The sequence below is a fragment of the Eptesicus fuscus genome, chromosome 23 (assembly GCF_027574615.1).
Source record: "Eptesicus fuscus isolate TK198812 chromosome 23, DD_ASM_mEF_20220401, whole genome shotgun sequence".
Lineage (NCBI taxonomy): Eukaryota > Metazoa > Chordata > Mammalia > Chiroptera > Vespertilionidae > Eptesicus > Eptesicus fuscus.
The window spans coordinates 9,222,616-9,237,407 of record NC_072495.1 but is presented as its reverse complement, the minus strand read 5'-3'; the positions used below and the strand labels follow the sequence as shown (position 1 = coordinate 9,237,407).

Below are 14,792 nucleotides of genomic sequence, written 5' to 3'. Positions count from 1 at the left end.
TAGCACAGTCAGAGAATATCTCCATCCCCTCTGATCTTGAGACATGACTTTACCTCCCTCCTTACATGCCTGACTTTAGATCATTTTACTGCTCAAGTTTATCAAGAAAAAATAAAAGAAAGGAACCTCAGATCAATACATTTTGTTCCTAAAAGATATAATAAGGAGAGACAGACATTTTTGGTTAGGTGAAATTTTGGTTTGGTTACCCATTCAATGATACTTTTCTGAATCTTCCCAGTTAGAACCAATCACTTGGGTGATGGGTATGGGATGGGAAGAAGGGGATAAGGGGGAGAGAAAATGGTAGGTATCTATAATACTATCAACAATAAAAAATAAATTTAAAAAATAAATTAATTAAAATAAAAAAAATTTTAAAAAGAACCAATCACTTCTTTTACATTCCTAGTTATACTTTTATTAAAGAACTAAAGGGCTGGTGCACGGGATTCGTGCACTGGTGGGGGGTGTGGCCTGTGGGGATCAGCCCGCTATGGGAATGCCGCTCATCCCAATCAGCTGAGTGGGGCAAAACTCAGGACACCATGGAAGCCACCCTGGCCTTGGAGAAGAACCTGAACCACGCCCTTTTAGAGCTGCATGCCCTGGGTTCTACCCATGCTACCCTCATCTCTGTGCTCCACTGTGGGAGCATACTGACCACCAGGAGGCAGCTCCTGCATTGAGCATCTGCCCCCTGGCGGTCAGTGCATATCATAGTGACTGGTCAAGTGGTCATTCTGGTCATTCCACCATTTGGTCACTGGGCTTTTATTATATAGAATATAATTTGCTTTGTACTGTAATGATTTAGATAAAGTACATATGTCTAGTCCCCCATTAGATTTTAATCTCTGAGGTGAAGAATCTTATTTTTGTTTCTATATTTATACCCCATAACATAACCCTCACTTTCTAGCAACTCAGCACAGAGCTTTATGTACAGCAGGCACTCAATAGCTCGAGGTGAATTATCACTAGAATTGTCAACTCCTGAGGGTAAGAAATTTATCTATCTTGTTCACCCATGTGTACACCAGAATGTAGTATAATGACTAGAACATTATAAACACTCAATAAACAGTTATCTAATAACTTGAGTTCCTTTATCTGAGGCCACAGGCAGATGTAAGTTTAGTTTCTTAAGAAAAAATTCGTAGCAAAAGGATTTCCAAAATGTTTCCATCATTACTAAAGTGAACATTTAAAATAAGTGATGGTTTATACTAGGAAGTAAATTATATGTCTCTCCAATCATGACAGTAAAATTTGATATGTGATTTGATTTCCTTGTCTTTCTCTCTCCTCTTGAGATTTAAAGAGAATGGCCATTCTATAGTGAGGAAACAGAAGTCTGAGGAAGCAATAGCTGGGTGGAGGTGGTCAAAAGGGGAGAAAATGGGAGACACCTGTAATCATAATTTTTTAAAAGGCAATTTCATTTAAGCCCAGTAGAGGGAACCAGGATGTCATTAAATCTGATAGATTCCCTCCACCCTCATACCAGACACAGAAAATTCTAAACTTGGCCTTTCTTACAGTTTAGAAAAAACTCTATTTAGAAAAAAAATCTATTCAAGTCTGAGAGATATTGTTGTTAATAACCTTGACCATTGTGATGAATGTTAACATTCTTCAATTAATAGATGACTATAAATTTATCACCTTAACTACTTTGTATTCTTTTGAGAAACTCAACTCTATCATCTTTACTCTCTTAAAATACCAGTGAGGCAAATAGTTACTGAATTACTAACATGTGTAAAGAAGAATCTATAACAGGAAAGATAAGCAAGAACCTTCTACTCAAGCTTATATTGGTATAAACTTTATAACTTAAAAGTATTTTTACATATAGACTGACATTTCATCCTATTTTTGTCATAAGAAAACCACTCTGATAAGTGAATTTATTTTTAAAGTGACTTATTTAAGGTCTGTTACATGGCAGAAACTATTTTGCTTCTACTATTAAATTAATGAAAAACTAATGTAAGAAGTTATTTGCCCAAAATATCCCCTACACCAGCCTAAAGCAGATCCAACAAGGTAACTCCAGAGTCCTGATTTCCAATCAGGTCTTTTTTTAATAAATTGAATCCTGAGACTAAATGAAACCTCAATGACTTTGGTTCACTCTTTTACAAGATGAAGATACTTAAAATTATATCAAACATGTGGTTTTCTACTTCTTTGTAAAATTGTCTTCAAAGATGGCAGCTCAAGCTTATCATAGAAAATAGAGTACAATCAAGTATAAAAATACTCAAGGTTGAAATTTTTTAAACAAATTCCTGATTCTATGCCAACAGAAGTGACAGAAAATAATATGAGTTTCACTCTAGACTTTAAATGTTCCAAAACACTTAGGATGACAAATAAAGCTATTTCTATTACTTGGGCTAGGGTACAGAGGATTTTTTTCTTGCTGTTAAGAGTACTTACTCCTGAGGGAGAACCCAACATGGCAGCGTAGGTAAACACCTAAACTGCGGTTGTGCACAACAATTTCAAAACTACAACTAAAAGACAAAACATCTATCACCCAGAGCCACGGGAGGGCTGACTGAGTGGAAGTTCTACAACTAGACAGAAAGAGAAAAGAGCATTCAGTGCACAAAGGCTGAAAAGCTGAGGTACGGGGGCGCGTGTGATATGGGCTGGCGGCGGATCCCGGCTGGCGGTGGGCGTTGCTTTCTTCAACCCGAAGGGGAGACGCATGGGACCCAAACTCCTACTGGGAGAAGCTGGACTGTCTGTCATCAGGTCGGAAAGTGAGGGTGGCTTGCTTGCAGAGCTGCGCAGAGGAATAATTCTTTGCTGCGCTGGGGCGCGAGACGCAGGGATGCAGTCGGAGGCATGGGACGGCTGGCTGTCAGCCATTGCTGTTTGCCATGCCCTAGCCTAGTAACACCCTGAGACCCCGCCCCGCACAACCTACAAACTCACCCAAGCTCCAAGCAGCGGCTTTTGCATATGAATGATCTTCACTATCACCGCTTAACCTAGCAAACTTGCAAACCGGTTCAGACAGCTCCATAATCTACAAATCCCAAGCAGGGAGGAGAGGACTGTAGTTCTCACTGTAGCTCCTGCAGGGTGACCTCAGACAGTAGCTGACCGGCACCCCATAGGAGATCCAGAGCCAGTGTACCTAGTGGTCAGTGTGAGACACAGACTTCAACTCCTCACATCCATAAGTGACACATTCAAGAGGCAGACTCAGTGAGCATAAAAGCCCCACTGAAACAAGTCCTGCACCAAAAGCATGTCTCCAGCGCAGCAGTCCTTCCATTATAAATACAGCGGGTCCCCACAGCCAATTGGGCTGGAGGACAATTCCTCCCAGTGTACCAACAGCAATCAAGGCTTAACTACACCAAGACTTTGCACTCAGCCCACAAAGGGGTATACCAAGACCGTCCACCTCAGGTGATTGGGGAGGCTGAGCTACTGGCCCCTATAGGTCACCTACCACACAAAGCCGCTCCATCAACATAGGGAAGCAGCCAAAATGCGGAGTCACAGAAACATATCACGAATGAAAGAAATGGAGGAAAGCAAACTATGAGACGACATAGAGTTCAAAACTACATTTATAAGGTTACCCAAGAATCTTCTAAAAACCGCTGAGAAACTTGATGAGACCTTCAAGGACCTTAATGAGAATGCCAAAAAAATGGAAAAGGACCAGTCAGAAATTAAGCATACACTGTCTGAAATAAAGACTATACAGAAATTCAACTGTAGATCAACGTACCCCAAGAATCAAACCAAAGATCTGAAATATGAGGAAACAAAAAATACCCAACCAGAAAAACAAAAAGCAAAAAGGATCCAAAAATATGAAGATAATGTAAGGAGCCTCTGGGACAACTTTAAGCGTACCAACATCTGAATTTTTGGGGTGCCAGAAGAAGAGAGAGAGCAAAATATTGAAAACCTATTAGAAGAAATAATGACAGAAAACTTTCCCCACCTGGCAAAAGAAATAGACTTACAGCCAAAACCGGTTTGGCTCAGTGGATAGAGCGTCGGCCTTCGGACTCAAGGGTCCCAGGTTCGATTCCGGTCAAAGGGCATGTACCTTGGTTGCGGGCACATCCCCAGTAGGGGGTGTGCAAGAGGCAGCTGATCGATGTTTCTCTCTCATCGATGTTTCTAACTCTCTATCCCTCTCTCTTCCTCTCTGTAAAAAATCAATAAAATATATTTTAAAAAAAAGAAATAGACTTACAAGTTCAGGAAACGCACAGAACCCCAAACAAGAGGAATCCAAAGAGGACCACACCAAGACACATCATAATTAAAATGCCAAGGGCAAAGACAAAGAGAGAATCTTGAAAGTCAGAGAAGTTAACTTGTTAAAAAAAAAAAATCACACAGCAAACAAGTGCTAGAGCTGGGATTTCAACTCAAGTATGTTTGACTCCAAACTCTATGCTTACACTTTAACTCCAAGCCATACACTTCATGTCATTTGCAATCCAAATTGATATCTCTAAAGTACCTGACTAACACATCTTCCATAAAATGAAGCTGGGCTCATTCACTAAGAAAAGATACACTAGAATATCCAAGAGTAAACAGAGAAGCTGACTGGGACAGTGTTTGGTACTGTCATGATCTTGTTTCTCCATAGCAATTATCTCTGATAAAGAGAAATATTAGTACAACGATACTCCTAGACCCTTTTGGAAAAAGCACTAAATTTGTTTTTTATCCCAAGATTGATATGGAGGATAATTATATATAACCAAATCAATTCTCTCAGTGCAGAACTTGCCAACTAATAGATTAAAAATCTCAGCATCTTAGACTATGGATCAGATTCCATTTTTCAGAGCTAGTTGCTAGTCTAGACCAGGGTGGGGAACTTTTTTCTGCCAATGGCCATTTGGATATTTATAACATCATTCGAGGGCCATACAAAATTATCAAGTAAAAAATTAGCCTTCTATATTTGGTCAAACATTTAATTAACTCACCCCTAATGCCTTGGCAGGGCCCGACCAAATGATTTATCAGGCCTTATAAGGTCTCAGGGCTGGACATTCCCCACCCCTACTCTAGACAAAGCCTTTTGAGCCAAATATTATGTCACTTTAACATCTGTTTACTGATTGGCTAAGTTCACAAAAAAGTAGCACCTGAAAAACCTCACATCTCAACTTGTTAATCAAATACTGAAATTATTTCTGATGGCTTGGTTCTCAAACTCACTTTGCTTCTCAGCTACGTTCCAGAACAAAAGACTAGCTCTTAGTAAATGATTGATTTCTTCTGCTTCAGTTCAGTGAAGTGGCACAAGGGTACAGAGCCAGTTCTTCCCCACCCCCAACCATCTCTGGGTTTTCTACAAAATTATTTTCATCTACATCAGACAGAAACTCAACAGGCCCATAATGAAGCTATAATATAATTAGAGGCCCGGTGCATGAAATTAGTGCACTTGGGGAGGGGGGTGTCCCTCAGAGCATCCTGTGCCCTCTCACAGTCCAGGAGCCCTCGAGGGATATCTGACTGACAGCTTAGGCCTGCTCCCACCTAAGCTGTCAGACATCCTTAGACATCCTTAGCACTGCTGCGGAGGTGAGAAAGGTTCCTGCCACCGCTGCTGTGCTCGCCAGCCATGAGCCCAGCTTCTGGCTGAGCAGTGCTCCCCTGTGGGAGCACACTGACCACTAGCGGGCAGCTCCTGCATTGAGAGTCTGCTCCCTGGTGATCAGTGTGCATCATAGCAACCAGTCATTCCCCCATTCAGTCAATTTGCATATTAGCCTTTTATTATATAGGATAGGTGAAAAAGCCTGGTTCTAATTTGTATATCACATCCACCCCAATAGAGGAGGAAAAGCTCAAAAGAAAAAAAAATTCACATATCCTGAAGCTTTAGCATCCTAAATCTGAAAAGGACTTTGAAAGGCCATTTAGTGGAATAATTTCCAAATGCTGGTTAAGAATTTAGTGCTAATCCTTGACAAAATAGTCATTGGTCTAAGAAATATTGAGAAAAATACAGTCAATGTAATAAGTTTTTCATAAAGCTATATTTATTTACTACTTTAAAGAAACCACCCTTTATTTGAGATTATACTAGCACTTTGCCTAGTTTTTTTAGTGTCAATTGTTACTCCTTTTAGGAATTCAGGGGTAGCTGATTTTAAGTGTTCTTAATTTAGCAGAATATAAAATTAGCAACACTATGACAACTCCCACTTTCTTTTTAAGTTTTACTCATTTGTAAAATCCTCAAGTCTAGGAAGCACTGAACTAGTGATCACTTGGCTTTCATGTAAAAATAGAAGATCCATTTCACACAGATAAAAATTATAGACATATTTGATAGGGAAACACCAAAGAGAATGATGACTTATTCCTAGCAATCCTCAAGGTTTCTCACCAAATTAAATTCTTTCCTACTACTACTTAAGTCCATTTTTGTTTCATTCTGCTTCAGTGGAAATGATTAATAACTACTATTTTCTACCAATCTCAGCACCAGTTTTCAAAAAGTTTTTTTTCAAAAAGGGTCTTCCTGCTCAAAGAATGAAACTGAAAATCTATATTCAGAAACTTGGATATCTTGTTTGTTTAGACCAGGTAACTGGTTCTCTTTCTTTACTATGATGCTTGGAAAACCTAGGACCTCTTCATCTGCTTGTGCAAACAGGAATACCCTGCTTTTCTCAAGAACCAGCTAGAGGAGAATTTTGAAAAGTGGAGACATTTATTCTAAACCGATCAAATTATGAAAGTGAGAGGTAAAAGAAGGGAGGCGAACTTTTACTTTTCAATTGTATACCCCTCTTTACTTTTTACCTGTTTACTGAGAACATATATTAGTTTTATAACTTATACATATCAAATTTTATTACAATACTGACAGCAAATGAGCATATTAAAATGTTCAACATCTTAAGTTATTAGGGAACTGCAAATTAAAACAATGAGATACCACTATATCCTTATTAGAATGGCTAAAATCTAAAGCACTGACACCAATTGCTGGTGAGGATACAAAGCAACAGAGACTGTTATTTATTGCTGGTGAGACTGCAAACTGTACACAGTCATGTGTCGCTTAATGATGAGACTATGTTTTGAGAAATGTGTCATTAAGTAATTTCACCATTGTGCAAACATAGAGTGCACTTACACAAACCCAGATGGTCTAGCCTCCTACACACCGAGGTTATATGGTACTAGAGGCCCAGTGCACAAAATTCGTGCATGGGGGGGGTGTCCCTCAGGCCAGCCTGCACCCTCTCCAATCTGGGATCCCTCTCACAATCCAGGACTGCTGGCTCCCAACTGCTCACCTGCCTGCCTTCCTGGTTGCCCCTAACCACTTCTGCCTGCCAGCCTGATCATCCCCTAACCACTCCCGTGCCAGCCTGATTGATGTCTAACTGCTCCCCTGCCAGCCTATTTGCCCCCAACTTCCCTCCTCTGCCGGCCTGGTCACCCCTAACTGCCCTCCCCTGCAGGGTTGATTGCCCCCAACTGCCCTCCCTTGCAGGCCTATTGCCTCCCAACTGCCCTCCCCTGCTTGCCTGATTGCCCACAACTGCCCTCCCTGGCAGGTCTGGTCCCTCCCAACTGTCCTCCCATGCTGGCCATCTTGTGGTGGCCATCTTGTGTCCACATGGGGGCAGGATCTTTGACCACATAGGGCAGCCATCTTGTGTGTTGGAATGATGGTCAATCTGCATATTACACTTTTATTAGATAGGCTAGCTATTGCCCTAGGCTGCAAACGTGTACAGCATGTGACTGTACTGAATCATGCAGGCAACTATAACACAATGATAAGTATTTATGTATCTAAACATTAAAAAGGTACAGTTGCCGAAACCGGTTTGGCTCAGTGGATAGAGCGTCGGCCTTCGGACTCAAGGGTCCCAGGTTCGATTCCGGTCAAGGGCATGTACCTTGGTTGCGGGCACATCCCCAATAGGGGGTGTGCAGGAGGCAGCTGATCGATGTTTCTCTCTCATCGATGTTTCTAACTCTCTATCCCTCTCTCTTCCTCTCTGTAAAAGATCAATAAAATATATTAAAAATAAATAAATAAATAAATAAATAAATAAATAAATAAAAAGGTACAGTAAAAAATATAGTATAGAAGATTTTTAAAATGGTGTACCTGCATAGGCCATTTATCATGAATGGAGCTTACAGGACTAGAAGTTGCTCTGGATAAGTCAGTGAGTTGAGTGGTGAGTGGTGAATAAATGTGGAGGGCTATGACATTACTGTACACTACTTTATAAATACTTTACCACTTACGTTACACTAAATTTATAAAAAATATTTTCTTTCTTCAATAAACTAAGCTTACTGTACATTTTACTTTATAAACTTTAAAACTTTTCTTTTTTTTTTTTTTAATATATTTTATTGATTCTTTACAGAGAGGAAGGGAGAGGGACAGAGAGCTAGAAACATCGATGAGAGAGAAACATCGACCGGCCGCCTCCTGCACACCCCCTACCGGGGATGTGCCCGCAACCAATGCACATGCCCTTGACTGGAATCGAACCTGGGACCCCTCAGTCCGCAGGCCAACGCTCTATCCACTGAGCCAAACCGGTTTTGGCTAAAACTTTTCTTAACTTTTTGACTCTTTGCAATAACACAGCTTAAAACACAAACACATTGTAAAGCTGTACAAACCCTTTTCTTTCTTTATATTCTCACTAGAGGCCCGGTGCACGAAATTCGTGCACTGGAGGGGGTTATGTCCCTCAGCCCAGCCTGAACCTTCTCCAATCCCGGTAGGATCAGGCCTAAACAGGCAGTCGGACATCCCTCTCACAATCCAGGACTGCTGGCTCCCAACTGCTCGCCTGCCTGCCTTCCTGATTGCCCCTAACCACTTCTGCCTGCCAGCCTGATCACCCCCTAACCACTTCCCTGCCAGCCTGATTGATGCCTAACTGCTCCCCTCCCAGCCTGTTTGCCCCTAACTGCCCTCCCCTGCAGGCCTGGTCACCCCTAACTGCCCTCCCCTGCAGGCCTGGGTACCCCCCAACTGCCCTTCCCTGCAGGCCCGGTCACCCCAACTGCCCTCCCCTGCTGGCCATCTTGTGGTGGCCATCTTGTGTCCACATGGGGCAACCATCTTTGACCACATGGGGGCAGCCATCTTGTGTGTTGGAGTGATGGTCAATTTGCATATTACTCTTTTATTAGATAGGATTATATAAAGTGTTTTCTATTGTTAATGGTTTTATTATTTAATGTTTTAAACATTAAATACACACATTAGCCTAGGCCTACATAGGATCAGGATCATCAATACCACTGTCCTCCACCTCCACATCTTGTCCCACTGAAGGTCTGCTGGGGCATTCATGAAGCTGTCCTCTCCTAGGACAACAATGTCTTCTTCTGGAACACCTGAAGGAGCTGCCTGAGGCTCTTCTTGAGGAGGTGTCCCTCTTTTCAGATATACAGCCATGGTGGTTTGCTAGGTTTGTTTCTTTTTTATTGTAGATTTGCTTATAAACAGATAATGTACCATGAATATTCCTCTCTATTAATAAAACCTTTCAGTGTTGAGGTCTATGTTTTCAAACTCTTTAAGGAGCTTGTTGAGATCTACAAAAGCTTCTGCTAACCCCTTACTGTGAACTTTCTTGGGAGGAGTCTTTTCTTTCTCTTGCAGTTTCCTTTTTTCTTGACTCTCCTTCAGCTATGTGTTCCTGTTCCAGTTCCAACAACTCATTAGTCAATTCCTTAGGCGCCACCTCCAGGAGCTCCTCAATGTCATCCTCATCCACACCCAGGTTAAAGTTGTTAGCCATCTCGGCCGTAGCCTTGCTGACTTCTACAACCTCCTATTCCTTGAAAAATCCTTTGAAATCATGAATTACGGTGTCACTAAGCAATAGGAATATCTCAGCTCCATTATAATAGTAGGGAACAACGTCATATATGCAGTCCTTTGTTGCCCAAAGCACCATTATAGGAAGCACGACTACAGACACTTGGGAAGATAGTTCGGCAGTTTTTTACAAACCTAAACAAAAGCTTACCATAGAATTCAGAAATCATGCTTTCCTCCCCCCGCCCCCCCCAAACGACTTACAAACGTATATGCACACAAAACTTACACACAGATGTTTACAGCATGGAGCCCAAGCCCGACTGGTATAGCTTAGTAGCTGAGCTTCCACCCATGAACCAGGAGGTCACAGTTCAATTCCTGATCAGGGCACATGTCCAGGTTGTGGGCTCCTTCCCCAGTTTGGGGCATGCAGGAGGCAGCCAATCAATAATTCTCTCTCATGCCTTAGCCATTTTGGCTCAGCGGATAGAGCGTCAGTCTACAATTCTGGTCAAGGGCACATGCCCGGGTTACGGGCTTGATCCCCAGTAGGGGGCATGCAGGAGGCAGCCAATCAATGATTCTCTATCATCATTGATGTTTCTATCTCTCTCTACCTTTCCCTTCCTCTCTGAAATCAATAAAAATACATTTTTTAAAGTTGTGCAATTTCTTTTTGAAATATTATTTTTTAATCCTAACTGGAGGACATGAAGAGGGTGAGGGAGGGGGGAAAGATAAGGGGAAGGAGAAAGAGAGTGAGAGAGTGAGGAAGAAAGAGAGAGAGAGAGAGAGAAACATCGATCAATTGTCTTCTATAGGCTCCCCAACTGGGGATCAAAGCCTCAACCCAGGTAAGTGCCCTGAGTGGGAATGGAACCGGCAACCTCTCAGTGCACAGGATGACACTCAACCAACTGAGCCACTCCAGCCAGACTATCTGGGTGATTTTAATTATCTTTTTGCTTCTCTGGATTTTTCAAATTTTCTATAATAAACAAGTAATATTTTTACTATGGACAAACAATAAAAGCTATTGTGTCAAAGTGTGACAATAAACAAAAGGGTCCCACTTCCCAGGTTGTATTATTTTCTGCTTCCTATTGATCTGAGTGTGCCTTTCTTGTAATGTACAGTCACAATCTAGCAGTACTCACCTGTCCAACTGCTTGCAAGTTATAGCAGACAATGTCCTTATTGGCTGCTGAAGTTCCATAGAGAAGTGCTTCAATGAGCCAGCATATCCCCAGGAGGAGGTCAAAGAAACTCAGATAAAAGAGTGGCCTCATCTGTCAAAACAACAAAAGCCTCATTCCATAAATGATGTTAACAAGGAATTATTTTTATGTTTTACCTTTTTAGTAGAAACTGGGCATCATTTTTCTGGAGCCTCTCCCACTGGTTAACTGTGAGGAATGTAAAGGAATACACCAGATAGGAGGGAATCTGTTATCACAACTATCCTAACTGTCCGGGAATCAGAGTACTTACGGATTAGCATTGGACCTTGTTCCTCATAGACACACTCCTTCCTCAAACATAAAATCAAAGTAAAGAACGGGCCCTAGATGGTTTGGCTCAGTGGATAGAGCATCGACCTATGGACTAAAGTGTCCCAGGTTTGATTCAGGTCAAGAGCACATGGCCAGGTTATGGTCTCAATCCCCAGTACAGGGCATACAGGAGGTAGCTGATCAATGATTCTCTCTCATCACTGATGTTTCCACCTCTCTCTCCCTCTCCCTTCCGCTCTGAAATTTAAAAAAAAAAAGAATGGGCACCACCAATTAAAAATTCAAAGTGCAAAAAAATAAAAATAAAATACAAATTCAAAGTGCTCTAGTTGCACAGCCAGCATCTTCTAACAATAGGAAATCAGTTCAGTATTTAGGGATATGGTTGAAGACCCAAAGAAAATGAAAAGTTTTCTTTTCAACCTTAATGTCATTAATGTGTATTTTTCTCTTTTTTCGTTACTGAAGTATAATTGACAAATAGAACTGTAAGATAATTAAAGTGTACAACATGATGATTTGATATACATTGTGAAAGGATTTCCCCTGAGTTACTTAACACATCCATCACCTCACATATTTACCTTTATTGGGGGCTAGGGAGCATTTAAGTTCTGTTCTCTTAGCAAATTTCAACTATACAATACGGTGTTATCAACTATAGTCAGTCACCATGTTATACATTAGATGCTTAGACCTTATCTATATACTAGAGGCCCAATGCACAAAATTTGTGCAAGAGTAGACCTTCCTTCCCCCAGCTTCTGGCTTCCCTCTGGCACCCGGGACCCAGGCTTGCTTCCCTCCAGCCACCCGCAGGCACCCACAACCCGGGCTTCGCTCCAGCCCCAGCTTCATCCAGAACGATGTCTGAAAGGATGTCCAGTCTAATTAGCATATTACCCTTTTATTACCCTACCTAATAAAAGGGTAATATGCAAATAACCATCACTCCGCTATGCCCACGATTGGACCTGCGGGAGGCTGGGGGGCAGGACTCGGGGTGGCCTCTCAACGGCCGGATCGGCTGCCGCCTAGGGGGGACTGATGGGGCTGGTGGGAGGCACAGTGAGAGCGGCGACGGCGCCCGGTCCCGCCCCTCAGCATTTGCGGGTCGGAGCGGCGGCAGCGCCCAGGTCCCTCCTATCACTGAGGGACCTGGGAGGTGGCAGCGCCCCAATCGCGGATGGCGGCATGGGGTCCGGCAGCTCCCACCCCATGCTGCTGCCACCGCCGCTGGGGTCCAAACCCCCACCCTGAAAGAAGGCAGAAGGAAAACTGGTGCCAGTAGCCAGGTGAAGGAAGGTCTATTGCACGATTCTTTGTGCAAAGGGCCTCTAGTTATAAATATAAAAGCCTAAGCGAATGAATGACCGGTCTTTATGATGCACACTGACCACAAGGGGGCAGACGCTCAATGCAGGAGCTGCCCCCTGGTAGTCAGTGTGCTCCCACAGTGGAGCGCTGCTCACCTTACGGGCACCAGATGCCAGCTCAGTGCTAGCAAGCGCAGCTGTGGTGGAGCCTCTCCTGCCTCTGCGGCAGCGCTACTGGGCAGTGGTGACAGGTGCAGCGGGGCCGGGATAAGCAGGAGCGGCGCAGCGTCTGGCCAGGGCTCAGGCTCGGGCTCCTCTCCAGCCGCCTGCCACTTCATGCACTACTACATCCCTTGGGTGACATTGGACTGCTGGATCAGGTCAAAACCAGCAGTCCGACATCCCCCGAGGGGTCCTGGTCTGCAAGAGGGCGCAGGCTAAGCTGAGTGACCCCACCGGTGCACAAATCCCATGCACCGGGCCTCTAGTTTATCTTATAAATTTCCATATCAATGAAAATATCAGTATAAATTGTATATGTTGAATATGAGTTTCTAAACCACATTGGTGAAGTATGCCTTTCTCACTTCCTAGTATCATCCGCTTTTTGTTTCTGCTCATTTTCTTTTCATATTTATTGTTCAGATTACTACAGATGTCCCTCTTTTTTCCCCCCATAGCTCCCCTCCACCTGGTTCCCACCCCACCCCACTGTCCACGTTCATAGGTACTGCATACATGCATATAAGATCTTTGTCCCATCTCTTCCTGCACCCCCCACATCCCATTCCCCTGAGAATTGTCAGTCCACTCCATTTCCATGCCCCTGATTCTTACATTCACCAGTTTATTCTGTTCCTCAGATTTTTTTATCCATTTGATTTTTAGATTCATTTGTTGATAGATATGTATTTGTTGTCACTTTATTGTTCATAATTTTTATCTTTTATCTTTTTCTTCTTCCTCTTCTTAAAGAATACCCTTCAGCATTTCAGATAATACTGGTTTGGTGGTGATGAACTCCTTTAGCTTTTTCTTGTCTGTGTAGCTCTTTATCTGACCTTCAATTCTAAATGAGAGCTTTACTGGGTAGAGTAATCTTGGTTGTAGGTTCTTGCTGTTCATCACTTTGAATATTTCTTGCCACTCCCTTCTGGCCTGCATAGTTTCTGTTGAGAAATCAGCTGACAGTTGTATGGGTACTCCCTTGTAGGCAACTGTTTTTCTCTTGCTGCTTTTAAGATTCTCTTTGTCTTTTGCTCTTGGCATTTTAATTATGATGTGTCTTGGTGTGGTCCTCTTTGGATTCCTCGTTTGGGGTTCTCTGCACTTCCTGGGCTTGTAAATCTATTTCTTTCACCAGGTAGGGGAAGTTTTCTGTCATTATTTCTTCAAATAGGTTTTCAGTATCTTGCTCTCTCTCTTCTTTTGGCACCCCCACAATTTGGATGTTGGTACACTTGAAGTTGTCCCAGAGGCTCCTTACACTATCTTCATATTTTTGGATTATTTTTTCTTTTTGCTCTTCCAGTTGGGTGTTTTCTGCTTCCTTGTATTTCAAATCTTTGACTTGATTCTTGGGATCCTCTAGTCTACTGTTGAATCTGTGTGTATTATTCTTTATTTCAGTCAATGTATGCTTAATTTCTGACTGGTCCTTTTTTGGCATTCTAAGATCCTTGAAGGTCTCACTAAGTTCCTCAAAGGTCTTACTAAGTTTCTCAGAGCTTTCTAGAAGATTCTTGAGTAACCTTATAACTGTGATTTTGAACTCTATATCCAGTAGTTTGCTTTCTTCCATTTCTTTCATTTGTGACACGTTTCTTTGTCTCTGGATTTTGGCTGCTTCCCTGTATTTGTTTACCTCCAGACCAATTGGCTGTGAGGACCAGCTGTGTCAACAGTGGAAGAGCTGCTGTGCAGGAGACACACTTATGGGCCAGGACTTGCTTCAGTGGGGCGTTGGTGCTCACTGAGTCTGCCCCTTGAGTGTGTCTCTTATGGATGTGAAGAGTTGTAAACTGGTATGGTCTCACCCTGACCACTGGGTACATTGGCTCTTGGATTTCCACCAAGGAGGTGCAAAGTCAGCCACTGCCTGAGGCCACCCAGCAGGAGCTAGAG

General features: G+C 42.7%; 1 protein-coding gene across 3 annotated transcripts in view; it reads right to left on the bottom strand.

Moving 5' to 3' along the window:
* TMEM116 (transmembrane protein 116) overlaps positions 1 to 14,792 on the bottom strand; it is a 50,121-nt gene that overhangs the window by 19,720 nt on the left and 15,609 nt on the right. For all 3 annotated transcript variants that reach the window (XM_054712782.1, XM_054712781.1, XM_054712783.1), the window contains one exon: positions 10,996 to 11,127. In XM_054712782.1, coding sequence (XP_054568757.1) covers positions 10,996 to 11,127 — 132 coding nt within the window. The remainder of the gene's footprint in view (positions 1 to 10,995; positions 11,128 to 14,792) is intronic.